Source organism: Temnothorax americanus, unplaced genomic scaffold (assembly GCF_048541705.1).
Source record: "Temnothorax americanus isolate GAGA-0224 unplaced genomic scaffold, ASM4854170v1 Scaffold17, whole genome shotgun sequence".
NCBI classification, from domain to species: domain Eukaryota; kingdom Metazoa; phylum Arthropoda; class Insecta; order Hymenoptera; family Formicidae; genus Temnothorax; species Temnothorax americanus.
Genome location: NW_027509307.1, coordinates 3,706,134 through 3,733,538, shown reverse-complemented (window position 1 = coordinate 3,733,538; position 27,405 = coordinate 3,706,134). Strand labels below are relative to the sequence as shown.

Genomic DNA, 27,405 nt, shown 5'->3' with positions numbered 1-27,405 from the left:
AAAATCGGAAAAATTCGAGAAATGTTTTTTCCATTGAGATAAAAGAATTTCAATCAACTACTGGAAGATTATGATTTCCTCCGCTTTTTATCAGAAGCAAAATTATTTCTGCTTCTCTTTGAATATCGAGAGACCTCGTTATTTTAGCTGTTTAGCAGATTCATCACTAAGACCTGTTACTTAAAAAATCAAAGATCACGTCCGTTGTTCCTTGCAACAATTCAAGGAAATTAAATAAACGTTACTTTACGCTTTAATTTATGCTTCTTCTTTTTTTCTTTCAATCATTATAACTTTTGCGTGAAACATCTCTAGAATCGATAGCCGCAAATATCGACGTTCCGCTCGCGGATTCGAATATCGTTCACCCAAGCTTTTCGCCACGGCATCGATATACCGGCTTCGACGCCTCGCCGCCAACATCGATACCACTTTCCACTTCGACTATCATCCCTAGGTCCAAGTGACAACGAGAGCGATGATAGCGTATGGTAGCAGCCGTCGTGAATGGGCGGCCAGAGTGGGCCAGAGTGCAACATGGCGGACTGCGAGTCGGAGGTGCACCGCTTGCCAGCCGTGAATCAGGACGGCAGTGTGAGGAACGTAGCGGCGACCGTGACAATGGTGAACAACAACGCGCGCGTGCCGCAGCATCCGCCGGCCGCCGGGCCGGACAAGGACCCGGTCGGCCAGGGGCCGCGGTGCGTGACCATCTACAAAACGGAGACGGGCTTCGGGTTCAACGTACGCGGCCAGGTCAGCGAGGGTGGACAGTTGCGGAGCATCAACGGCGAATTGTACGCGCCGCTGCAGCACGTCAGCGCGGTTCTACCGCGGGGCGCCGCCGAGAAGGCCGGCGTCCGCAAGGGCGACCGTATCCTGGAAGTGTGAGTAAAGGGATCGGGTCCCTTCCACCCGCGTTCCCGACCCGCGCTCGCCTCTCGGCGAACACCATCAGAAGCAAATTCCGACGCGAACCGCCCTGACCGAAAACGCGACGCGGCTCCGGTTCTGCGTCAAATTGCGCTGGAGTTCGAACCGGAGCCGGAGCGATTCGCAACTGGAACCCTGTGAGGAATCAACGCGAGGCGCGTCTGCAGCGGGAGACGCGTTGGTCTGGCGCGTATCGGAGTACTCGGAGTAGAGACGGGATGTTGGATATATTTACTCGCGAGTACCAAGGTGTACCACGAATCCTGAGGCTGTTAAATGAAAAACTTGCAAATTGGATGATGCAGGAAATAAGAATGTACAGATCAACGCGCTCCAATGTCCGAAATCAAGCCAAAGTCTTTTTGCAGTCTGTTACAAGTTATTAGAAATTACTGTTGAAGATTCAACTTTATAGTTTTATAGTTGATATTTATGAAATTCGTGCTTGCTTTGATCTGTACAGCACCGTATTTGTGCTTGTCGTCGCATATGGTGACAATAAAAGAAGAAACGAATGTTAGATACGTGGCAGATTTTTCTTCGCAAGGAGAATAACGTAATCCGAGATGCAAGTTTTTCATATCGAACACAGAAATGTTTCCATAGACTCAACGACAGAAATGATAACTTAATTCTGATATTCTATAGATGCTATTTAATGCCTCTAAAGATAATTTATTATCTTTTATGACGCACAATATTTCTTCCTTTTCTCTCAAGATAAAATTATGTTACTTTAATTTTATTTATAACTCTAATAATTAACTGGTTCTAAAAAGAAAAGGAAAAGGAAATGTGTATTAAGAAGAATAAAACTTAATGTAACTTTAATATTCTAAAAGTCTATAAAGAATTAATAATTCTCAATAATAATTTTAATTCGTAGTCAACCTTAAATATGAAGAGAACTCGAGATTTGCAAACAAATTGCAAACAGCTGTTAAGATTGTGCAGTTTAAATATTTTCCTTTCGAAAGTCTCAATAAATGCGTCTGCAATCCACGCGTTACTCTTGTAAGGATATCTAAATCTCTTTCAACTTATGAAACACGATTAGGAATGAATCTGGATCTTTGTTTTCCCACTTGACAATCGGGATTTCGATGTTTCGCTCACGCGATCAATGCTTAAAAGCTACGTACAGTCGACAGTCCGGGTTTAAGGTACTTCATGGGGATACATTAAACGTTCTCTAACCGTATGCATATTCATCGAGGATCAACTCGCTTGGCAACTAGCCTGGTATCATATATGGCTCCCCAAGGATTACAGCTCTGACCATCGCACACGGAAAGGCAGATTTAGATAGTCTTCTGATATACTTGGAAATCCTGCGGGGCCCGAGACCAGCAACCTCGCTTAAGTTAACGTAAATTATCTTCCTTATCTTTTTTTAAAAATAAAACTAGGCTGACTAACTGGCGTTAAGAATTTTATCGCGCATTAGGAATATCGGCGAATGGTCGACATTTTCTTTTTATCGTGGGGCTTATCAGAAAATACAGGGGCGTCGCAAAGATATACAGATTACACATTGCGCGTACAACTTTTCGACGGGATAATCATTGATGGAGAAGACTAATCGCGCTAACTGGCGGCGATAGAATCCGAGCGGACCAGTACACATACACGTGAGCGTACATCCGCTTTGCAAATTCTGATGTAAGAACGATAAATACAAACGTGCACACGATGCGTGACGAATACGTTCAATCTGTTTGACGTCTCGTTCGCGAAGCTTAACAAACGCGACAGTTGCAAAATCTGTCGTGCCCGCGAGCTTCAGACCGGTTACCGGCCGTAGAGACTGGTTAACCGATTATTTCAACGAATTTCTCGCTATTCGTTAACCGGTTAGCTATCACCGGTGAACCGATCCTTCCAGGGGAAAGAGAAATACGCGAGGTATACCCTCGAGTCTTATCCCACCAGTTTGTCCTCGGTTTAATCCGACAAATAATAAATAGACACGCATGCTTCGGAGTTTATTCCCTCGGCTCGCTTTAACGTCGAAAAGATCGCGACGCTTAATTATGATAAACGCGACGTGCGAACATCTTTATCGTCGCGAATTACTTAAATGTTAGTTAACCGAAACTGTCTAAACTCGCTAGGTGCATTTATACACTTTCCGTCGGCGGGGTCGTTAGCGCCATTGAATTTGCATAACCCGATCATTACCGCCTGTGTGCCCGGTAACCGTGTTCCGTTTAATTAAATGCTAATTTGCTTAAAACATTACCGCTTTATCCCAGATACCAACTTATTTGCAAATGGAGTTTTATTTCATGTTGTACACGTACGTACATCTCGCAGTGGCCCATATATTTGGTAGATTCGATTGCTACGACGCTACAGGTGAACGCTTGGGTGAACGCGAAGATAAAGCTATACGCAGAAAATCGATGATACACCATATCAATCTCGAGAAATATGCTTGTTTTAGGTATGACGCAGATCTCCCGATGGCCACTCAGACTAAAAGGGCTGCGCGCGCCGTATCTTTATTTCGATAACAACGATATCGACTTACGATTAATGAAATTGAGAGAGGAACGTAACGATATACCGGCCTGATACCACTGACGTATCGAGAGTCTCGCACTTATAATAGTCGCGACAATAAGCTCATTTGTTTATCACGGCGCAGATCGGCGGAGATGAAATCTGTTTGCGATCCTCTCGCAGAGGTCCAAGGTTCCCATAAACTCCGCGCGGTTCAAGGACGCGCGCTGTCTTGCGAGGGACCCAGCAATTTCAGCAATGTCGTTTCTCATCCTCCTCAAAATCGAAAGGAGATTCTCTTCCCCCCCCCCCCCGCGGCTCTCGGCGACGACTCACCGACGCCTGAGGGAGGCAAATTGGTGAACGTCTCGCCGATTCTCTCTCCATTATATTCTCTTCTCTTCCCGTTAATCACGTATATCATCGCGTAAAAGTGATTGGGACTCTCGCTTTCACTCGTCCAATTTTGCGGCTTCTGTAGTCTACCGCACGGCCGGCTTTTGCTGCTCGCAACGAGCAAAATTCTTTTTTTTGAATCGAATGGCACGTTCCGAAACTTCGGCCAATGTTCTTTCGATCTTCATTTCATTATTTTATATTTTTCATATTTTTTTCATATAATTTTTTGTATATTTTATATATTTCGATTTTACTTTCTCTAACGTCGCTTGCATAAGAGTTTTAATATTAACCGCAGGCTACGTGCTTCCTCGTTAGCTATGCATATATTCTATATATGACTTCTTTTACGTTACCTTCTCATGTTAACGTTTTTAAAAGGCTTACTCCTCGTATGGTTTCCACAAAAGTTGTTTCACGCGGTGCATTACGCAGCTTCTCCGCTGGAAATGTGCTTCTTGATCATCGAGGAAATAATACTCGGCGATAAGAACAACTGTCCCAATCTAAAGTTATAAATTAAACAATGGATATACACATCATAGCGTTAACTGAGATCGCTGGACTCTCGTTTTAACGAGCGACGATAAGTGAATATTGCATAAAAGGTGCCGCTCTCGCTGCATCCATCCGATAAAGCGAACAGTCATTCATTCGGAATTGCGTCAATCATTAAGCTCCATTAGGGAGGAGGAGGTCCCATTAACTTAGGCGCGAATCATTACGTTTTCCACGCTTTATTATCTCGGTCGGGCCGCAATTAGCGGCTCGTGCTTCGCGAATTAATTTCGGATAGCCACACGGTCACGGTGCATTTGTAATCCGCTCGCGGAGAAAGGAAGTGATGCGCGAAGAAACTTATCATCGCCAGACAACGACACGCACTCGAATGCTTATAAATACCGCGCGTCTGTGTGCTCGCGAGAGCCCGCACACACTCGCCCACCAGAGCGCATTATCTTCCAGCAGATTAGCACACACGTAGTGTCGTATTCTTGACCGATCGCCCGATCTAATTTCGTCAGCCGGCGAAAAATATCATATTTTTCGGTATCACGTTCGGCGCTTTGATACGCGCGCTGTATGAGAAGAAACTTATATTTCACAGGTTCATCGGTATTCATACCTGATGCTGATCGTTACCTCGCACGTAATTCCTCAAGTACGACAACCTCGAGCTGCGATCAAATTCGAGAAAGTCGCTCTCCCGAAAGTATTTAATATTACGTAGCGATTAAATCATATATCACGTACAAAAATATGTCAAAATTTTTACGTTTCAAAATTTTATTGAATCAGGCAATGCGCGTGTAAGACGCGATAAGCGGGGCGATCGACGAGGACCGGAGGTCCAGATAACGTCTTGCAACGGATCCCACCCGGTACAACGCGATAGCGAAAATGTATAAAGTGTGCGACGCGTCTTTCCTCGCACGCATATATACGTGCGAAATCCGCGACGGCGACATTCGACGACCTCCGGGGAGAGCCGTGCCTCCGTGTGCGGACCAATCGCGACGGTCCTTTCACCGGTCGGAATTCGAAACTCCTGTTAAAAAGGCCGATTACCGGGTATACCTATTCCCTTTCGACTGGCTGAGACTCGTGGTCGAGAGCCGACAACGCGCGGGAGAGAGATTGGACCGGATCGCGACCTCGTCGAAGGACCGCCTGTTGCTCCTTTCGTCGCGGAGGGTCGTCGAAGATCGGATATGCGCCGTGCGGAATTGCAAAAATCGCCCCGCAGATCGTCGTTCATCCGCGAATCTCTCGATCGTGCCCCGTGAACCCTATATACGACGCGGCTTAGCTCGTGATTAGCACGCAACAGCGTGCCGATAAGAGCGTGGCACTTGGCGTGAAATATGTTGACGTGTTACATGACCGCGCTGCAATGCGAGTGGATCGAGAATCGCAGGCGGTGGAATTCCCCCGGTGCGCCGCGCTCGCAATTGAGGTCGGTTCAAGTTGTGAATCGCGCGTATTACGGTGTATATCTGTGGCGAGAGAGACGTGAGGGGGATAATAATGACAAAATCTATTTGCAGGAACAACGTCAACGTCGAAGGCGCCACTCACAAGCAGGTGGTTGATCTGATCAAGTCGGGCGGCGATGTCCTCACTCTGACCGTCATCTCCGTGACGCCGCAGGAAGCGGAGAGACTGGAACCCTGCGAGGATCTGAGGTAATACACTGTTAAATTCGAATTGTCTTAATTTTCAACTAATTCCTATACATCGCCATTGCTACTCAATATATCGTTAATTTAAAACAATGTTAATTTAACTAAACCAGTGAAGTTAAAATAATACTGTTTAGTGTTAAAATAATAAGTTTCGACACACGCATGACAGTTAAAAACAACAAAATGTTATATAACTCAAGGGATTGTGGTTTAAATTTCATTCTTTAATATTTAACGGCGTTGAACGTCACGCTATTTCGGTGTGAGATGAGAAACTGCGATTTATCAGCTTGACATATTTTTCAACAATATTGCTGGTATCGTCGCGATTATCCCGCCGATAAGACGTTTGAAATAATAACAACCTTGATGATTTTAATAACTGGTGATCCTCGTGGTGATCTCACAATCTATCTAGATTGATCGATTAAAACGCATATATACACACACGCGTGCGCGCATCAACGTACATACAAGTATTAAGTGCGTCATATTTTTTGTTTAGCTACGCATCGGTGGACTACAGCGAGAAGCGATCTCTGCCCATCAGCGTGCCGGATTATCACGTCCGCGAGAGGAAACACGAGCGCTTCGTAGTCTTCAACGTCCACATGGCCGGCAGGCACTTGTGCTCGCGCCGATATCGGGAATTCGCGGCGTTGCACATAGCGCTGAAAAAGGAGTTCATAGGCTTCAATTTTCCGAAGTTACCGGGAAAATGGCCATTCCAGTAATGTCCTCACGCTTATAATTTCCCACGCCGCGCGTAGATCGCGTCCAACCGCGGAATGAATGAGTCCATTCAGCATCGTGGCGCGCCTTATAATCGAACGTTACAGATCTTAAAGTACTTACTCGCGTTTTACAAGTTTCTCTTCGCGAAAAACGAGATACATCAATTGCGCGTATCTCGGAGAATAAGAATTTCTTCGTTTACGTTGCAGATTGAGCGAGCAGCAGCTTGACGCGAGGAGACGCGGTCTGGAGCAGTATTTGGAGAAAGTTTGCGCGGTGCGCGTGATAGCGGAGAGCGATGCCATGCAGGAATTTCTGACGGATCGACTGGAGGAGGACGGTGATCAGGGTCCGGCGGTTGATCTCAAGGTTCTGCTACCTGATCGCGAAGTCGTCACCGTCACCGTGCCCAAGGCGGCGTCGGTGAAAGACGTCTACGACGCGGTTTGCTGCCGAGTCGGCTTGGATGCGGAAACCGCGAAGTACTTTTACCTGTTCGAGATCGTCGAGTACAATTTCGGTACGCGTCAGAATCGTTCGTCACTTTTTGCAAATTCTGAATAAATTTACCGAGCTTATCTGCGACTTAACACTGCCATTGTGTTGCAGAGAGAAAGCTGCAACCTCACGAACATCCGCATACTTTGTACATTCAGAATTATTCGACCGCCAGCGCGACGTGTCTAGCGATAAGGAGGTGGCTCTTCAATATAAATAGGTCTCTGAGCGAGCAGGCATTGACTTGGATATTTTGGCAGACGATCGACGAAGTGAACAGGGGTCACATCACCGCGGGAGAACGATTGTATCAGTTGAAAGCTCTGCAGGATGCGTCGAGAAAGCACGAGGTTCGTACTGAATGAAGGCAAATCGATCTTCGACCGCGCGTTTATCGTTGCGTTTTACGCGAGATCTTGTCTCTGCCCAGTATCTGAAATTAGCGAGGGAGCTCAGCGGATACGGCGACATCGTGTTTCCGCATTGCGCGTGCGACTCGAGAAAGGAGGGTCACGTGGTGCCGGCGGTGGGCATGGCGGCCTTCAAGTTGCACGCCGCGAAGGAGGACGGTACCCTGGAGTCGCAGGTAGTCGAGTTCCAATGGAGCACCATCGCCCGGTGGGAGGTGGACGAGGACGGGATGGCGTTCTGCTTTCAATACACGCGCCAGGATAATCGTCCACCCCGTTGGCTTAAGGTCTTCACCCCCTATGTAAGTACTCGCCGATTCTTTCGCGAACCGACTCGCAACTGCGACATGCGTATAATCTCATGCAAGCCCGCCGCTCGATCAATTACCCTAATGTTGTGCTTACAGTATACGTTCCTCTCGGATTGCTTCGATCGAATAGCCGAGGAAGCGAAGTGGGACGACCCAGGGGAATGACGTAACGTACGACGCTAAGACGTATCCGGTGTGTAACGTTGAGGATCCTTTCACGGGATATCTCGTCTCTCCGTAGTCGAAATTTTTTCTTAAGTACTAGGATTAGGGCTGTCTTTAGAAAAAATGGTACCGAGTTAGCGTAGCACCTGTAGCATATCAAATTTTCCATCTGTTGACTTGGCCGTGCATTACCGATACTGCGCACCGAGAAAGCGTTCGCTCACCGTTATCGTGGAAACGAGTCAAACGCGCATACGCGAATGTAGATAGATCCCGGTGAAACAAATGCTTCAAACCAGTGAAACAAAAATTCGACGGATTACCGGGGCGCTCGCGAGTAATCTGATCGAAAAACGAAATGTGATGTATAAATTTGAACCCGGATTTATATTATGCCATGCTCGCGTCCATGACCTGGGTGAGAGAACCTTGACGGCAGCTCGAGTCAGCGCGCAAAAGAATAAATCTGGTTTTTACGTATATATCGAATATAGCTGGGACTTTTGTTTCGTCGATGAAACACGTGCCGTTTCTCCTTCTGTTACGATGAGCAAAATCGCTCACGCGATGACGTATAAGAGAATTACATTAATGTACAGATATACGTAGACTATTATTATACCACGGGGATACGGTCGCGTCCGCCTAGAACCACCTATCCTTCCGGCCTATGAATTATTATATGTATACAGCACGCAACTTGTTTTCCGGCGAGAAAATTGATCGTCTTACGTAAAACGTTCCTTCTCTCGCTCGCCTAATAGACTCGAAACTGTCTTTCGTTGGGTCTGGTTATCGATCGTGCGTTCACGACAGAAACGGTACCCTGTGCATTTTCTAATGTGCAATATTTTATAAATCAATAATAATTTGTCAATTCGTTACGCAGGATATTTTAAAACGAGAGCCATCGCTTTTTCGCACGTTTGTAAGAGATCTCAATAGTATCGGCAGCGAGTTCAATTTATCGCTGTGGTAAGTTTCATTCATATTTTTTACGATCGAGAGTTTGTAAGATTAGAAGCCAGGAAGACTGCGAGAGTCCGGGAGAAAAGATGAAATAGATACATATCATGTTCATCGATGACTTCATTATAAGCAGGCACGAATTCTTATTTTTCTTTTTTCTTTTTAAACTATCCTGCGTAACAAACGGATTCCTAACACACGCGTGGCTACGGCTGGTACCACGTGTCCCGTAATCGATATGTAAAATATCGATCAGTCCTCTAAACGTTTTGTTAATTCATTAGTATGTATGAGTATTAGCGTCAATAAAAAGTAGAGCAAACTGTACATATTAATATTACAAATGCATACTTTTTGAGAAGAAACTCAGTTGTATATGTGTGTGTGTGTGTGTGTGTGTGTGTGTGTGTGTGTGTGTGTGTGTGTGTGTGTGTGTGTGTGTGTGTGTGTGTGTGTATGCGTGCGTTTTGACAAGATCGATAATGACTTGCACCGCAAGATTAATAATGGGTGTCTCGCGTAGTGCTAAAAACAAAACGATCTGATTATTACGCAAAACTGCGAACTGCGCGTGAATCGCAAAAGTGAATCGAAGGATCGTAATAAAAGTCGAGGACTATTTTTAAATCGACGTTCTCGCGATTGAGAAACTTTATCTCGGGCTACTCCCACCTTTAATGAATTTATAAAGATACTGTACAATAGAAAATGCAGCGTCCATGCTCATCCCTCGATTACGTAAGCGTGAACGGGATTTAGCAAAGGAGGAAGAGGCGTTAAAAACTCGGAACAATAATGTAATGAGGTCGCGTGGTAACGGTTTCCTCGATTACCTTATAGGAAGGAGAAAAATAATACTCATTAATAATATTAAAAGAGATATTGATAATAACAGCAAGTAAGAAACATATAAAGATAACGTTTAGCACTTCTTTGCGCGTAGCGGGATTTTGCAAAAGGCCGTAATACGCGCGTTCGGCATAGTAGAGATATCCACGGTAGAAAGCGAATATCCGGAGCTCAGTTCTCTCTTGCACATTATGCTCATATGATCTGACGTTCGTTTTCCCTATCTTCTTTTTTTCCTTCTTTCTTTTTTTCCATTCCTACGTACGCATCCTGCCTTCTCGTAGCGCTTAAAATTCACTCGTTCTAAACGTCGCTTACTTAACTGCGAGCAGTTTCAGCAGATAATAAATAAAAAGATAGATTATTACCGTTAACGTTTTTAAACTTTATTCATGGAGTATCGAGCGCGTGCGACAAATGGGAAATGTATGTGGCAATGTAAAATCCGAATGGTGTAAGAGAGAAAAATAAAAAATAAATAAATAAATATATATATATATATATATATGCTCGCGAGAGAGCATAGTTATGATACTGTTAATAATAATAGAAATATAGAGCACATAATATAGCGTAATTATAATCGAACGCGCGAGTATCCGAGTGAACACACATACAAGACGATCGATATACGATGTGATATATTCGCGCGTGCACCTAGATATCCAGTTGAGCGAACAAGACGGTTACAATAATGGTTTCTATTGTTTTGTCGATAGATAGATAGATAGTGAGAGAGAGAGAAAGAGAGAGAGGGAGAGAAAGGTTTTGTGAGAAAATTATGCAAAGTGATCTATGAATTGTATAGTTAGCAATGTACGTGCGTCCGGAAATGTTATTATAAACGGTAATAAATGAACTGAATAAACCTTCGGGTTATATCATTTAACATTTAATTTAGAATTTACGAACGACAAAATTCGTAATGTAATTCTGTTCAATGTGTCTAATAATACTTCCGCACGATCTGATCTGCCTGATCGGACCCGATATCACTGAGATACGAGGAACCCGAAGGTCTCATTGGTTATTATATTACCGACAACAGAAAGATTCTCTCGAAGTAACGCGTCGAGACCTTTAGTGGTTTCGTTGCTCGATGAAGTAGTCGAACGAATAATTTTTAGATCGGAAAAGAATGTCTGTGGCACCGGAGCAGCCACGTATTCGGAGAATGGCAATAATATATTTATAAAGAAACTGGGTGGTTAATTGGTAGAGTTTATTGGTAGCGAGTATTTTTTGAGAAAATCAGTGCAGGGTGAGCGCAGAGATACGTCCAAGTTAAATTTGAGACTTCTGATGCGAAAGATCTGAAGGTAGTCGGATTAATGATATTTTGTACAGTTTTGTAAAATTATCTTTATCTGGCAGTATTTTTATTACAATTCGGTCATTGCCTTACGACAGTCCTAGTGTCGTAGGTCGTACGAATGTGTCGAAAATTGTCTTTCATTTCAAGCTGTTCGATAAAAGATTTTGTTTATTTTGTGTTTGTCGTTGTTTTTTTTTTGCGAATGTCTCTCACTAGGGAATCAATCGATTTGTTTGTTAATCTCGTTAATTAGCGTGCTAACGAGCCTGTCAAACGCAGAATGACGAATTAGATAGTATAATTTAATTATTGTTATTACAAGACCATATCATTACGGTTAACTTTTTAGGCGTTAATTAAAATATTCTGTATAATCATAGTACGTAATAACAAATGCTCCAATTTACCGTGTAACGTCAGTTTCGCGAAACGTTTGCTGTAAAACTAGTATTTCGAATTAGCGAGAGAGGTATATTATTCGATTTCTTTATGAGCCATCTTATTGAGAAGCGTATAATAAAAAGCAGAAGAAATATAACTCTTGTTTGTGTGTCTTTTTTAAATGGAGTGTCCTGCCTATTATTATTATAATTACGCATTATAGATAAAATAACGCGATAAACACAATCTGTGCAATACAATTGTTGTTACGTAACGCGTAATCTGAAATGTATCTGATAACGTGAAGTGAATTCGCATACACGCAAGCAAACAATATCGAGATGAAATAATGCGACGGCTTTCCCAGTGCCGCAACATATTTGTCCTGAAAATGAGGACCGTCCAGGTGGAATCTTGAAAATTTCGCAAAACAAAGAATTTTCAATGAGATCGCCGTGAGACCACCTTTTCCTCATTAATTCGCCGCGTTTCCAGACTTAAAACCGAACGATCTTGATTCGCGAACAAATTGACAATAGGCTTACATGTACAAGCATTGCACCAGTTCACGAATGGCGAATGCCATGCGGAGGGATTACAAACTCGCGTTGGAAATATTCCAGCGGAATGCGGCCACACTGCCCAGCGGAGAAGGATAACGCACGATGTTCCCCATTATAATTACTGCAATACTATCTCGGTTTAAAGTCCCCGATCGTAAAGTATGTAAGCACAAACAAGCTCGAAGCGAGTCGTATACTCGCGGCTACGCAAGATTACCGTGTTCGCGATCACCAGTGTACAAAGTGGATGTACACATTCTACGTAATATACCTTTGTAACTGGCTGTATGCAGGCTCTCGCGTGTGCACGCGACCTCGTATACGCGATACCGATACATGCAAGGCGGTCTAAGAAGATATCGCTAAGTGGCCGCCGATATACGGAACGACAGATCAGTTTAAGACTACCTGCTCCGGAAGGTGGAACTCCTTTGTAGAGAAATCGCTTATCGCGGATTTAATCCAATCGCCGGCTTGACGCTAAGAACAGCTGAGAAGGTCTTGTTGTAGTCTGAAAGAAATGGATCGTGTTAAAAGAAAACGAAAGAAGGCTGGTGGTGAAAAGGTATAGCTTTACCGTTTAAGTCGAATTTTATTCCTTCCTTAAATTTTATGAATTCCTTAAAAATATATAATTAATATTCTAAATATTAAAATCTAAATTATTTCTTTACTTTTTTTAACATTTCTTAAGATATTCAAGTTTAAGTTATTTTTTTACAAGTTTATAGTATAAGAAATTTGAGAGCTTCTTTATTGTTTTTATCTACGTTATTATAATAATTTATATAATTCTATTCTGTATAATTAGAGCGACAACGTCATCACGTTTCTCGTGATTTCTGAAATGTTGTCAGTTTATATTTATATTCATAAAATTTATAAAATTAATAAAATTATAATTATAAGTTAAAAACAACTATTATATTGTATAATATTTGCGTGAGCTATATTATCTTAACAAACGCAGGATGCTTACAAAAGATTAAAATCTTTTTTTATTTGAAAACGTCCGCCTTATCGATGACGTTTCTCAAGATAACAGTTGAAGAAAATTGACAATGTTAAATTATATTAGTATGTACGTTCTAGCTAATATTACGTTGCAAATCTAATTATTATAGTTTAAAAAGAAGGTCAAATATATTATATAGAGCAATATAGCCTGATTATAATTTTAAATTACAGACCATAGCTCTGACAGATTAATTGTTTCACATCTGTAATTAACTTTTTACACCTATATAGAAGCTATATATAGCTATATAGCTATATGTATGGCTTCTGTAATTCATTTGTCATTTTATTTGTTTATTTTACGCTCATTCTGTTACAAGAAAAGCCAACTGTAGTAACAAAAACTTTATAACAAGTTACTTTATTTTTTGTCGCTGTTTATTTCTAATGTATACAGTTTATATTAACTTATTTTAATATCAACTTCTAATTTTATCGAAGGATTTTTTTTATATATTTGTTATCAAAGTCTAAAGATTTATTCGTGTTGCAAAGCGAGATACGACATAAAAATAATTTAATAAATAATTTATTAATATACCTGACAATAACTTAATTTGCGAAATGCTGAATTATTATCTAATCACATGCTGGCGCTGACCTGAATTCTTAAGAAATCTCACGATTCTTCGGACACAATTCCATTATTTTACTGCGATGATCGACACAGTTTCATCATTGTTCTAATATGCTAAAATAACAAGGAAAAATGCGTATCTGGCTAATAATTCCGATAATCAAGGAAAATGCATTATATATCATGAAATGCATTATTCCTTCAAATTTGTACCGAAATAGCATTAGTTTTAACTGCTATTTCAAACGTTTGCTTCGAAAAGAACAATAGTTTCATGCACGGAACTTGAAACGAATCGCGACAATTCGAATGTGCATGGATTTGCATCAAAGTAGATCGACGCTGCAAAGATTTTCCTGTTCCGTAACGCTCTGATGAATAATACTTCACGCTTTAACCAGCTCTTCTTGTTAGTCGTGACATAACAATCACATAAACAATCACTCGTTATGGATATTACGTGTCATTACGTAATGGAGCTAGCAGAAACAAATCGAACTGTCAAACCGTTCCACGTGATTCACCTGTCTCGTCTATTCGGCAAATTGGTAAATGCCGAAGACTAAAAGACGTTAAACTTCTTTGAAAAATTAACATCGTCCTAGGTAGAACATAGAACTCGTAATGATATCCCGATGACGTCGTCATGACTTTATTCATCACTTAAAAGTTATCTGGACATGTCCAGGTAATTGTTAAATGATGAATAAAGTCACGATAACGTCATCATGATGTCATTACGAGTTCTATGTTCCTAGGATGTTGCCGACAAATGATTCACGTTCAGTAGCAAAAGGCCGATGAGCTATTATAGTATAACATTATTGCGCTAGGAGATGAGCACGCGCCATCATTGATTCAAACTTACAGACGCTAAAAATGTTCCATCAATTTGATCGGCGAATCGATTAATTGAAAACTATTGATTTACCGATGAGGTATTCATATCCTCACCGTATTTTATTTGGCAAGAAATTTTTTATCTTATCCTGATTTTACCAAGTCGCTGAAATTTCATTTAATTAATTGATTTACTCTGAAAAAATCGGATCTCTTTTTTCCGCGAAGAAGATCGCTCGGGAGAATTTTCGAATTTCTCACGTCGACGTATCTTTCCCACGAGTGCGCTTTTATAATTGAGAGTCAGCCTCGTCCCGATCGGAATCAGACGCAAAGAGCGAGAGAGAGAAAGAGAGAGCGCGTCCACCGCGGATAACTTTAACGAGACTTAACGAGTCCACTCACACAGACGGCTCCAGCGATCGCCGTTCTCGCGTACCGCCCCTCCCACGCTGCCCAGATCTCTGTGATCATCATCTCGTCTCTGTTCTACGACGCAGAAAGTGCTGCTATCCATCGTCGATCCTTGGGACGTGAAGGTGGCCAGTGTTGATCCGATCGGACTGGCCGAACGACGGGGCGTCTCCCTGTCCGTCTTACCTTCTAATCAGGACGAAGGTGCCAGCCAGGAGTGTCCGGCCTTAGGCAGGTCCCTCAAGATACCGTCACCCTGGTACAAACCTGGTACCGGCTCCTCCGATCACGTCAGTTCCACCAAATCCGAGAAATCGCCGTTGATCGATCCCATCTGGCTGGATCCTCGGTACCCATCACGAAGGTATCCTCAATTTCCTATCAATATGCTAATAATAAATAAACGTGTTACAATATATATAAAGTTGTATTTAAATATAAATTATTATCATTCGCTTGATATAAATGAAATTTTGTATCATTAAAACTAATTGGGGAGAACAAAATGAGTCTTTTTTCTCTTTCTCCTTTTAAATCTCGCACTTTTAAACTAAATTCTATATAATATTTTTAATTACATATTAATATTTATTAATTAGACAAATTTCTTACAATGATCATGAACGTGATGGAAAATTATAGCATATCAATGCTTAATTAGCCTAAATTAACATAAATATTAACATAAATCGAAGTCATCGTTATTACACATGTTAATTTTTTAATGACGTCGCGTCTCGAAGGTCACCCATCAACGGAACTGACGATTCCCCGTCACCGAATCCATCCAAGGAAAGATCGCGAGATAACGGACAGAGAACCGGCGAGACAAGGCACGGCGACGAGGCGGGCGAGGTCGACAATGAATTAATCAAGGCTCCGCAGGAAATTAGCCGCGACGGTTTCGATGATGTGGACGGTACAGCGGCGGTGCGAGTGCGTTTCGAGATCGACGGAGCGGAGCCGAAGCGGAATGGAGTGCGATGTGAGAACGGACGGGATGTCGTCGACGGTGCGCCGCGAGTGTTGACGAAAAATCAGAGCGCGAACGATAATTCGAGGCCTGAGCAACGCGAACGGCGACCGATCGCGGGCGGAGTGAATGCGGAAAAGAGGCAGGAGAGCACCTTGCGGCGAACGGACCGTGGCGTGGAGGTCGGGAAGAACGAGGAAGACGCGAACGGCGAACGGGACTATTCTCGAATAAGCGGAGAGAAGCCAGCGATTATCGAAATCGTTCAGTGCTTGGTGGAGTCCAGGTAATTATATATACTGGAAATAAAATGTGTGCGCGCGGCGCGCGAGTAATACACTTTATTGCCACGTCTTCGTTTTCTCTCCCTCTCTCACTGGGTTCTGACTAAAACGATATACTGATAAGATAAAACAAGTTCTCTCTGAAAAGAAGAGTTTTAGCTCTTCAAAGTTGTAGAACTACAGTATTAAATAATTTTTACGAATATTTAATATAGTTTTAAATTTAATCATCCAACGAAAGAGACAAGGAAAACATATAAAAATTCAGCAACGCGAGTTTTACTTTACACGGCAGAACTTTGAAATTTCTTTTTTTATGTTTCGAGGTACAGTCCACAAACCACCGCGACGGAGAAGAGAGCCAAAAGGATGCCATCATGTCGTCGTCAAGAAACTTCGAAGAAAATAGATCCAGTGGGTAAGATGGGTATTGCATGTTAAAGTGTAGAACGTTGGTCGATGGTTCACGAGATGATTCAGAGAGAATTATGTCGGAATTAAAGCGAGATCTTCCGGTAGTTTAGGCTTATTAGGGTTGTTCAGGATCAGCCAGTGTGCCAACCATAATACAGGATCGGCCGGTCTGTACTTGCAACACTGTAGAGAGAAATTTGTTTAGAATTAATTAAATAGGATTAAGACAAAATATACGTGTAACTTTTCATTGGCAGGGATTACTTTACCAATGTTAGACCTTCGACTAGAACCGGGTTAATAGTGTCCCACAAAAAATCTGCAGCCGTCTTGTCTCTCAGCAAGGGCTCAGTTATAACTGAGAAAAAACAAAAAGAGATTTCTGGTTTGATATCGAAATAACTACTGAATGTTAAGAAAATTAAGTATTGTGGAGAAATATAAAACGAAGAGAAATCTACATTCGGGGAAGAAAAAGTGGATCTCTTTCTCGGCCCGTTCGCGACCGCAGCTGCCGTGGACAGCGTTCTTTATGTTGTCTCCTTTACGACCGTATCTCGCTCGGATGCTGTCAGGAAAATACAAACGCGCTTCGGCCACCTGAGAAGCGATTCTTAAAATGAATCTCGACTAAAAGGAAAATTGTTTCTTAAAATATTATTCGAGGATTCTAATACCGTGGTTGGTCCTATGAGTCTCTTCCATTCTTCAACAGCGTTCTCTTTTGCTAATACGAACGCTATAATGGATCCCGAAGACATGTACGCCACCAGATGAGGGAAACTCAGTTCGCCGAAGCGATTGCTGTAGAACTCCGCGACCTGTTCGGGTGTCAGCTGCAACCAACGGGTCTGGCAAATATCAAATCCTTCCGCGTATATTCGACGCTCGATCTCCTTTCTGTAAACCACCGCTTCCGGCTTTATTATGGCCAACGTGTACTCGATGTCCGATTCCTCTTCAACGATCTCCTTAACTCTGTCGGTCTCGAAACAGACCGGTGATACTTTAAGGCCCTCTTCTTCGCCAGAATAATCGTATTCCGTGGGACAAACGAATTTATACTGCAATTATCAACGCAATTATTCGTTCGCGACATCCCTACAGAACAATTTTATTGCGATTTTAATCTTCGAAGACGTTTCTAATCGATAACCTACCGTTCTGCTTGATTCACTAGAAGATTCCGTATCCGTCGACGAGGTTTTCGCAGAATCGCATGTGGTATCGCTACTACTGGACTGCACAGAATCGATCGGCATCCGATCAGAGCCGATGGGAATTGTATGCTCAAGGATGTCCCTTCCAGGACGATACGGTGCAGGACATTTCGAAAAAAGAGTTACAGTTTCGACTTTCCTAACCGTCTTGTCGTTTCGCTTTTGCGAACAGTCACACATTTTTATCTCGCCGAACACTTAATTCTTTTAAGATTATTTTATTATGTCTGTTTTTATTCAAAAGAGATTTGATTGCAGACACAATTTAATCTAATTTTCCTATTTATGTCATTTATATTTGCGACGATTATGAAAGGTTATACCAGGCTAGATTTTTGATATTTATTTGTTCTGCCGTCGTAATAAAAGTACCAACTTTTTTTTTATTAACTCTAGTGATCTTCTTGATCTCCGATCGGTGCCGCCGCTTCAATTATCGCGATGTTTTCTTACGACTTACGACAGTTTGCTCTGCGATAAGTTAGCATATAGGAACGTACCCACTTGCGTATAGGTTCGACATCGTTTTTAACGCTAATATCGCGCGAAAATTTATACACCGATAATGACTTTGAATTATGCAAATTTAGAGATTAATTATATTGTTGTCGATTGCTTAACATTATTTCCGCAAAATTGCCCCACAAAATGCTTTAACGCGTGCTTAAGTACTTGTCATTTTTATTCAATTATTCCTCTCGATTTGGTTTTCAGACTTTCCAGGCAAGCCGAATGATAATGCCAATGCTGTTATCAACGCAGTTAAGCAAGAAAATAATCGAGAAACCGCCAACGAGACGAACACGGTGAAAGTATTGCCAGAAGTGACAGCATTACGCGCCACGAATATAAGGAAGACCAGCATATCTATGCCCAGCAACCTCAACGAGATGGACGATCTTCGGATAGACAGACAAAACGTAAGTTGATTTTATATTAACTAATCGCACCGGCATTATAATTACCATCGCAGTAATTTGCATGCAAAAATTCCTATATATGTCATAATACGTGTCATAAATAGAGTCCGAGAGATCTGTCACTAAAACAGACGTCGAGGAGTCTTTGACGTCTCGCATAAACTTATGTAAATATTAAAAGAGGATGACGCAGAATGTACTGACGGAAATATTCGTCAGGTGTCAAAAAAAAAAAGAGTAATATACGCTCGCCCGAAAGACTGAAGAAGGTTCCGAAAGTCGAACAACAACATTCCGCGTATTTCGCACCCACTGAATCAATATATATATGTTAGTCTCTCAAATGACGAGAATAACATCATATCGTAGCTGTCGATTTCGCGCGTTTGTGAAAAGAAGTTCCACCGTGGTTAGTTTGATTTCGGGTGATTGATACGCCACGATAGTTTTTCACTAAGGAAATAATTCGATCCAATCTGTATCTTCGAGTTATCTTTGGAAACCCTCGTTTAACAATAATCAGTGATTGTTATATAAAGGTACGATAACTTCATCGTCGGGTGAAGCGTTTTACATCGCGTTATACATTGCACGAAAGAAGCGGAGAAGCGCGAAAGTGGCGGAATAGTAAACAATGAGTGGTATGGATCGGTATGAGTGGTGCGAGATGGATGTCAAGGATCACAGACACAGTTTGACGTATTCCTTGGAGAATGCCTTGGCTGGCGTTAAGAAACACAAGTTGAACATCATTCACGAGGTGCGGTTAAAATTGCAGAACAAAATTGTGTGATGTGACAGATTCTTACAAGCATTTTGAAAACTCTGATTTAAAAGGAGAAATACGTATCGGAGCAATTAAAGAAAAAAATGTATATGAAAATTATGCGAATTTTCTATATTAAAAATAAAGAACGTATAACTCTCTCTTATAATCTTCAATTTCAGAAAAGCCGGACAGATCCAAATTTTTATCTGTTAATCATCGTTCAATACAATATTTATGCTCGCGTGTCAGTTTAGAAAAAAAAACGAGATTTCTCATCAATATGTTACGTAACGTTTATCATTTGCGAGATCTTGCAATACACTTAGCCTGCAATACAAAAAACAATCAGTTCTCACAAGAACATTTAATACGAACGATACCTTATCTCATACGATATTATATTAGATTTGACACTTTTTTTTACTGCATTTTTTTTATTTACTGCAAAAAGAAAAAATCTCTCGAATTCGTGAAGCTTTTTAATAATTTAATTTTTAGTTTTAGATTGAAAAAACATCAGGAATTTTTAATTGAACTGCGTAACGTATAAATATTTGTATTCAAGGAACATTGCCATATACGATGTAATTAGCGTAACGCTAATGTTTTTAGAGCGAAGGTCGAAAAACGTGCTCGACATTTTACTATAGAGAGACGGTGATATTGCCAAAAAATTCCATTTCATATTTGCTAAATTTTCCACTTGATATACGAGGAGCAATAAACGTTGCTGATAAGAAAGTGCATTTTTGAATAGCGGTCGTTGTACTTGGTTTTATTTATCAACCAACATCTCGCAATTCGTACGACATTGTTACGAATATTTCATATGTTTTCTTTTACAATTTTTCAATATTTATTTGAGAAAAAGAACTTTAAAGGCGAGAAGCATGAAAAAAATATAACATCAAAGAAAATATTAATTAATTATAATAGTAGCGACGTCTTATCGATGTCGCATGATATTTTCTCGCGGATCGAATGTCAATAAAAAATAACGCGATATGCTTGATTTGCAAAGTGCAGTGTTACTTTCGAAACATTAACGATCGATATAAATAGAGCGCAGATGAGCCTTGCTATATCTGATCGGTAAAGATCGTTTACAGACTTGATCGACGATTTGTTTCATTGCACAGGTTCCGGCGCGGTTTAGGCACGCTTATTCACACCTGAATTCCGAAATGTTGCAGGGTACTGCCTCGAAATTTAGGAGGGCGGAGAGCGAGACCAGCAGCAGCGTGACTTTCAGTAACAGCGGCTCGACACCGAATGGAAGTCCTCTGGGATCCGAAACTGAAGAGGAAGCGAATGACGAAGAGTTGGCCAAGTGAGTGTCAGACTCGGCGATCGATTGAGATTAAGAGACGAATCGGAGAAGAAAAGAAGATGTAAAAACCCAGTGACTCTGTGTGTCCTAGCTCGCGATTCATAAATTTGTACAAATTAGAAATAACACTATATATCTTCGGTTAATTTAGTGTCAAAATTTCAATTTGTTTAATGGCGATTAAAATTTCGTCAGCCTAAGCCCTATAAGCGGTTAATTGACTTCAGTCGATTTCTTGCAGATGTAATTCGTGTGAAATCCAAGTGATGTTTTTCTACGATCTTTTGTGTCAATTCTTAACTCCACGAATGATAATAACGTGGGACAACATGTATTACATGCCCGTCGTGTTTGTCATTCCAATATTGAGCTGGTTCTCACCTGTGTTAACCCGTTTCAACCGCTTAATAAATCTATAAATGCCCGATACCATCGGGCTTGAGACCGGAGGAGAACGGCTATCCGTGTAGCTTACTCGCAGGAGACGGATACCTCGCCTGCAATTTTCTCTCGACGTTATGCGCTCTAAATGCGCAATTTGCATTGTAACACCCCACTAGACGCATACACGAGGAGGTACTGTTTATCGTTCTCGCTTGCGGTCGCGTTCCGACTGAGCAGATGAAACGACCGTATCTATCTCTGACCGTGTTCACGGTCATCGTAAGCATCGTCAACGTCGGGGCCCGACCTTCCTTCATATCGCTTCAGGGTTATCGCGCTATAAGAGTTGGCTCCTGTAACCGCAAGTTTCGGTCAACAGTCACCGCTCGATCGCAATTACGGCTCCCTCGCTTTTTCGTAGATGTATAATTGTTCAAAATTTTCTACTAGTCTCCTGACTTTTTCGCGCCAAATATATGAGTGCACGTTGAATCTTTAAGACACACGTTTCTGTTTGTGATTGTGATTTCCGCATCAAAAAAATGATGTAGTTCAAAGGATTGAATTATAGATAGTAAAACCAGTTAAAATATTAGCTAGACTATCAATTTACCGAGATATTAGTTTATTAATTTATTTATTGAAATATCAATATCTACTAAGACTATACGAGATGATTCCCAGATATGATATCGGTAGCGCCGTATCGTTACAAAGGTACAATGATGTATATCGGTATCTTCAGAAACGTTAAACAGAGAAACTGTTTATTTATTTAAGTCTACTTTAGATAATCTGTAATTATCGCATCAAGATATATTCTATTTATATAATTTTATACGTTGTATGTGTGTGTGTGTGTGTGTTATAATATATGTTTTAATATATATTTATGTATATATGTATGTTTTTATTCTTTGATGTTTTTCATATTACGTGGCAAAATAGATTTTTATCTTAAATTCTGACACACACATACACACACACAAATTAGGTCGTCTAAAGTGGGCCTTACATAATCAGTGATGATTTTTCAGAGTGCCGCTGCAAGCTCCACCGCGAAGAAAAGGCAGAATAGTGTCGCCCTCGGTTAACGAAAAAATGGGGAACGACACTACGGAACTTTCGGGTGTGCAGAGCGCGACTTCCACGATAACCAGCGTGAATAGCATTAGCAGTCTTCTGAAGGAGAAACTACAGTTATCGTTACCGCAGGCGTTACGTAGCAGTGCAAGACGTCAGAATGCTGACTATAGGTGAGACACAATCTAAAGAAATTTTAAATTAAATAACAGATATATTGAAATCTAACAGAAATTATTACGATGGCTCATAATTACAGTAATTGTTTAAAGGCCATCTAATTTTTTAAGAAATTAACTTTCCGCAGGCTTAAAGCATTTGTTGGTATCCTGTTCCTTTGCATCGTCTTTCTCGTGGGATTCGCTCACATTTACTACACTCAGCATGTCCTGCAACGAGCTTATTTTGAGAAATTTAGGTGAGTACTTGCCGTTGCGATCGACAAAACGTTATTAAAATTATTTCGCGTATGTATATTGATGCATTATTCAAGGGATGGTATTTCGATCGATAGTCGGCGGCATCGCTTGTCGTCTACTCTGAAATAACTTTCGGTCGTTTGCCCCTGCCAGGAAGCGCCTAATGGAATACATTAAGGCTCGTTTATCGTGCTGATCTCGTGCTAGTCTCAAAATGCGTATTCAATTGGTAACCCAACGTGCACGCTTAGCTTTTCAGGGGCTGCATTATCTTAGAATCGTGGGAGGGAGGTCTCGATACCGATTATCCAATATTTTACGCAACAATTTTTCTTCATCAGTGTACATGTAGTCGAGCTTGATAAATATTTCCTACAATTTCCGCTTCATTATTTCTCGTGAAGACCACGAGAAGCTTTCTCTCTAACAATTATTTACTGATTTTCGTTAATTTTTTTTTTAGATTCAATAAAAACGAAAGAGTGATGAGAGTCTACAGCAGCACTGGGGCGGAGATTATCGCTGCTCGGCTTGGCGAGGGTATCCCATCGAACACGGGGGTATATCCTTGCCTCCCCCATCATCAGCGACAGGACTCGGTCTGCCTCGAGTGGCTGCAACAGACGCGGCTTTACCTCGAGCATACGAAGCGCGAAGGTATGCACTGCTACCACGTCACCTGGCAGAGTCTGAGCCCTTACTACAATCCCAAGGACTGCTTCGACTGGTCCTCGAAAAGGGGTCATTGGTACGGCGCCGGTCAGATTCAAAACATGGTGTATCCGTTGGAACGCGGCCGCCTGGAACTGAGCCCCTTCATCACCGGCGACGTGAGGAAACATCCCTTCGGCAACGTGCTGAAGAGATACTTCCTCAATTCGAAGGGCGCTACGATCCTGGTGGATCCCGAGACGCCGCTTTACGTCTCCATTAACGCCAATCGTACCAGCGACTTTTGCCTGCAGGCAAAACACGACGCCTTCGCCTACATCAATCACTTGACCCCGCTACCTCAGCTTAACTACACTATCTGCGCGACCGACAATATGAAGAGTCTGCATTCCTCGATGGCGGAGAAGTCCCTGTGGGACGGTCTGAAGCCCGATGAGCTGCACGCCGTTCATTCTCTGCTGTCCGAGCCGGTTTGGCAGATCTCGCCCACCAATGAGGCAGCTATTTACAATTATACGGAAGACGTAATCGCGCTGGGATTCCTTCGCCAAGGGCACGTTCTGCTGAGCGAGGAATGGCAGCCCAGCCCGGGTGATTTCGTCCTAGACGAAGAACGATTCCCCTCTATGGAGGAAACTATCAACATCATTCATCGTAGAGGATTTAGGATAGTCTTCACTATCCAGCCGTTTATCTCTACGGAATCCATCAACTTCAAGGACGCTGTCGCTAACAGATTATTGATCTCCGAGAGGGGAAGCGATCCTAGAATTCCGGCATTGACAAGGTTCTTAATCAAGATATTTCTCAATATAAATTACTATATACGAATTGTTACATCTTATAATAAGTAATATAATCTGACCGTGGAAAAATATTTTAAAAAGGATTTATATTTAATTTCAGGTACAAGCAAATTAACAGCGCCGGCGTGCTCGACATCACGACCAACAAGACTTTGCCCTGGCTGCAAACAAAGCTCGAGAGTCTGATCATGAAATATCATGTAGACTCGTTCTATCTCGACTTGGGCACCGCCCAGGATATGCCGCACTACTACAAGTGCGAGCAGCCACTGACCAATCCCGACCATTACAAGACCATCTTCACCCGCTCGATACTGAGCACCATACCCGTGATCGGTGTCTCCAGCGCCATTTCCAGGCCACGGGCACCCGTCTTCGTGTCCCTGCCTCCCTTCCCGTCGTCTTGGAAGGCCATCAAGACCGTCATTCCAACTGTCCTCAGCTACGGTATGATCGGCTATCCGTTTATCATGCCAGGAGCGGTGGGCGGCGACGTGGCTCTTCCGATGTCGGACAACAATCCGGATAACGACTACGAGGTAGATCTGCCGGACAAAGAGCTCTACATCCGCTGGCTGCAGCTGTCCACTTTCTTGCCCGTGATCCGCTTCACCCATCTGCCGAGCAAGTACTCGGACGAGTCGGTCCTGGAGATCGCTAAAAGATTAACTACTTTGCGACAGAAAACGGTCACGCCGTTACTGAAGAAGTACGCGAACGAGACTCTGGACACCGGTCTGCCTATCATTAGGCCGCTCTGGATGCTGGATCCAGCCGACCCGGCGTGCCACGTGGTGGTCGATGAATTTTCCGTGGGCGAGGAGTTGATCGTGGCGCCGGTGCTCTATTCCGGCAGCAGGCAGCGGGAGGTTTATCTGCCGGCTGGGGTCTGGAGGGACGGTATCGATGGGAGTTTGAGGAAGGGCTCGAGATGGATACACAATTACAGAGTAGCCGAGGATAAGGTCGCGTATTTCGTCAAGATGCCGGACAACACGAGATTCTGAAGGACGCGACGTCGCTTCGCCGTTTCGCGTCGCGACATCGTCGCGTGTCACGGTGCTGCTGAGGAATCTCTGGAGATCGATGGATTTTTTAAACGACGATCGTTCGGATGTGATCCCGCTTCGTGCGACGACACGGTTCGCTCGTATGCCAAATGAATCATCACGAGGAACGTGTCGTGCGATCGATTTGTCAGCACGACGAATACCGACTGTTTATCTACGAATTTTTATCGAGCCTTTATTGATGTGCAAGATGAACTTGTTTTTCGGTAAATTCCGAAAATGCAGAATCGTGCATTAGCAAATACATGTCACTGCGTTTGACGAGAACTTTGCAAACGCGATATTCAATGTGTTAAATGAATATATCTAAAAAAAACTGCGATTAAAATAATTAAATATCCAACATCGTGATCTTTGACAGAGAGTGCAGAGCAGGATTGTTACGTATAGGGATAAATACTTAACGGCATGTAAAGCTATGAGAGATTTACACGTGCATTAGTCGAGCGTGCTATTCAATATTCAACGAACATATCGAGAAGATTTGATTTACAATAAAAGTATCCAATATGTTACTGTATTCTACGGATATTGAGATTATTGTACCATCGGTATATCAGTACCATATATTACAGCGCATATCATAGACCAAATATCGATACACATATCGAAGGAGTAAGAAACAAGTGTAGATTTAACTTAAGCTATATCAATTATATTTATTTTATCTAACACAACATGATTTTATATCTCTACCAATTCTTTAGTGAGCTACTAGCGAAACTGATTCATATTATTTTTTTTACATATTTTTTATGATATAAAAAAAAAATAAAGAAGTGAGTATACAATTGACGAAAATGCATCTGAATGCAGTTTTGCAGGGCGCACGGGGCTGTTTATTTTTTCTTTCTTTTTGTCATCATTATACAAACTTACACGACATGTGAAACGAAACACAGTGAGCATGCAGAAGCGGGATACGAAACCGGGATGCGATTGCCGACTGATTTAACTTACGATGCTGCAGCCACGAAAAGATGTGTCTCACGTACGTCACGATTGTCGCGACTCAAACACAGAGGTGTATCATCACATCATTTTCGCGTGTCTGCAGCATCCATTTCCGAAAATGCAGCGGGATCTCCCGTCCGGTCTTGATCCTTGTGCAAAAACATCTCGAACAGGCGGCTGATCTACGGTCGATCGACGAGGAGAAAATCAAGACGCGTGAGGCACACAGGCGACAAATTCTAAGGTATAGTGTATATTTATTATATTATCATTTTTATCATATAGCGTAACATCGTTATTTCTATAATAATAATAATAATAATAATCATAGCACCATGAACACTCCACAGTAAGTTTTTTTTTCTTGTTTTTTTTTCTCTTTTAATTCGTTATTCGAAAAGAACGCGACGCGCCGACGGGTGAGAACCGCGATCGTGTAATCGTGTAAGGAACTCGAAATATCAGGGAACATCCGAGAGTGACGTCCGTGGTACATCCCGAGCGTCCTCGGGACGATCCTTGGATATCTATCCGAGGTCTTCGTCGATATTGCGCTGTTCGGAAACGCGAAAGTCTCGCATCACTTTCGTTGCGCATCAACGACTCTCTCGACCGGATGCGATTCGACGATTTTCTTCCCTTTTATTTTCTCTCTGACTAGAGCTGCTCGTGGAATATCCGAGAAAACTTTATAGCGGAGGAAAGGCGCATATCTTTTGATTTTATCAATTCGTGCCGTTCGTCCAGCTCGTGGAATAAGAAGCGATCGAGGGGGGAAAAAGGCGCGAGCGAAACGTCGAGAAGAGCGTTACTTTCCTCCATTGCCCGGGATGCCCAACAATTTTTCTCTTCTAATTAAGAATATTATTATTAATTATTCTTCGAAGAAATTACCGATGTCACTGTTCTAACACCCGTCAGGCATTGCGATTTTTTGGGGGGTTCGTACAGGTGTTGAGGCTCACATTTCTCACATCTCGCTCTTTTTCGCTTTCTCTCTCTCTCTCTCTCTCTCTCTCTCTCTCTCTCTCTCTCTCTTT

At 42.2% G+C, this 27,405-nt stretch overlaps 3 protein-coding genes and 1 pseudogene across 7 annotated transcripts; 2 read left to right on the top strand and 2 right to left on the bottom strand.

Annotated features, from left to right (window-relative positions):
• The first annotated feature begins 489 nt into the window (after window positions 1-489).
• On the top strand, window positions 490-11,813 carry Snx27 (sorting nexin 27). 2 transcript variants are annotated; one of them, XM_077403161.1, is made up of 7 exons: window positions 490-887; window positions 5,886-6,023; window positions 6,529-6,753; window positions 6,968-7,278; window positions 7,368-7,606; window positions 7,687-7,968; window positions 8,074-11,813. In XM_077403161.1, the coding sequence occupies exons 1-7, from the start codon at window positions 508-510 to the stop codon at window positions 8,140-8,142; spliced, it is 1,644 nt and encodes a 547-aa protein (XP_077259287.1). In that variant the 5' UTR covers window positions 490-507; the 3' UTR covers window positions 8,143-11,813. The 2 variants fall into 2 exon arrangements, with proteins under 2 accessions (XP_077259287.1, XP_077259288.1); XM_077403162.1 differs by lacking the exon at window positions 490-887 and adding an exon at window positions 5,267-5,794.
• LOC143895775 (uncharacterized) lies at window positions 11,692-12,676 on the bottom strand (annotated as a pseudogene).
• On the top strand, window positions 12,552-26,088 carry LOC143895798 (myogenesis-regulating glycosidase). Of its 4 annotated transcripts, none has more exons than XM_077403149.1 (10): window positions 12,552-12,784; window positions 15,154-15,431; window positions 15,811-16,326; window positions 16,657-16,742; window positions 18,673-18,878; window positions 20,841-20,977; window positions 22,399-22,617; window positions 22,752-22,862; window positions 23,327-24,322; window positions 24,442-26,088. In XM_077403149.1, the coding sequence occupies exons 1-10, from the start codon at window positions 12,740-12,742 to the stop codon at window positions 25,346-25,348; spliced, it is 3,501 nt and encodes a 1,166-aa protein (XP_077259275.1). In that variant the 5' UTR covers window positions 12,552-12,739; the 3' UTR covers window positions 25,349-26,088. The 4 variants fall into 4 exon arrangements, with proteins under 4 accessions (XP_077259275.1, XP_077259274.1, XP_077259276.1 ...); XM_077403148.1 differs by having other exon boundaries at window positions 12,553-12,784; window positions 16,651-16,742; XM_077403150.1 differs by lacking the exons at window positions 12,552-12,784; window positions 15,154-15,431 and having other exon boundaries at window positions 16,280-16,326; window positions 16,651-16,738; window positions 24,442-25,931.
• On the bottom strand, window positions 16,530-18,634 carry LOC143895810 (nucleoside diphosphate kinase homolog 5). The gene is made up of 5 exons (XM_077403175.1): window positions 17,899-18,634; window positions 17,416-17,802; window positions 17,200-17,338; window positions 17,008-17,096; window positions 16,530-16,921 (listed from the first exon to the last, which is right to left on the bottom strand). Exons 1-5 carry the CDS (start codon window positions 18,136-18,138, stop codon window positions 16,811-16,813), a joined length of 966 nt encoding a protein of 321 aa, XP_077259301.1. The 5' UTR covers window positions 18,139-18,634; the 3' UTR covers window positions 16,530-16,810.
• Window positions 26,089-27,405: the final 1,317 nt, after the last annotated feature.

What these genes read in the sequence shown, in the direction of transcription:
- Snx27 (XM_077403161.1), top strand. Translation starts at nt 508, where the DNA reads ATGGGCGGCCAGAGTGGGCCAGAGTGCAACATGGCGGACTGCGAGTCG. An exon ending in GAACCCTGCGAGGATCTGAG is followed by an intron (nt 6,024 to 6,528) that starts GTAATACACTGT and finishes TTTTTTGTTTAG; the next exon opens with CTACGCATCGGTGGACTACA. An exon ending in GATCGTCGAGTACAATTTCG is followed by an intron (nt 7,279 to 7,367) that starts GTACGCGTCAGA and finishes ATTGTGTTGCAG; the next exon opens with AGAGAAAGCTGCAACCTCAC.
- LOC143895810 (XM_077403175.1), bottom strand. Translation starts at nt 18,138, where the DNA reads ATGTGTGACTGTTCGCAAAAGCGAAACGACAAGACGGTTAGGAAAGTC. An exon ending in CCACTTTTTCTTCCCCGAAT is followed by an intron (nt 17,097 to 17,199) that starts GTAGATTTCTCT and finishes GTTTTTTCTCAG; the next exon opens with TTATAACTGAGCCCTTGCTG. An exon ending in TAGTCGAAGGTCTAACATTG is followed by an intron (nt 16,922 to 17,007) that starts GTAAAGTAATCC and finishes TTCTCTCTACAG; the next exon opens with TGTTGCAAGTACAGACCGGC.
- LOC143895798 (XM_077403148.1), top strand. Translation starts at nt 12,740, where the DNA reads ATGGATCGTGTTAAAAGAAAACGAAAGAAGGCTGGTGGTGAAAAG. An exon ending in AGAAGGCTGGTGGTGAAAAG is followed by an intron (nt 12,785 to 15,153) that starts GTATAGCTTTAC and finishes TCTACGACGCAG; the next exon opens with AAAGTGCTGCTATCCATCGT. An exon ending in TTCGGATAGACAGACAAAAC is followed by an intron (nt 18,879 to 20,840) that starts GTAAGTTGATTT and finishes GAAATGTTGCAG; the next exon opens with GGTACTGCCTCGAAATTTAG.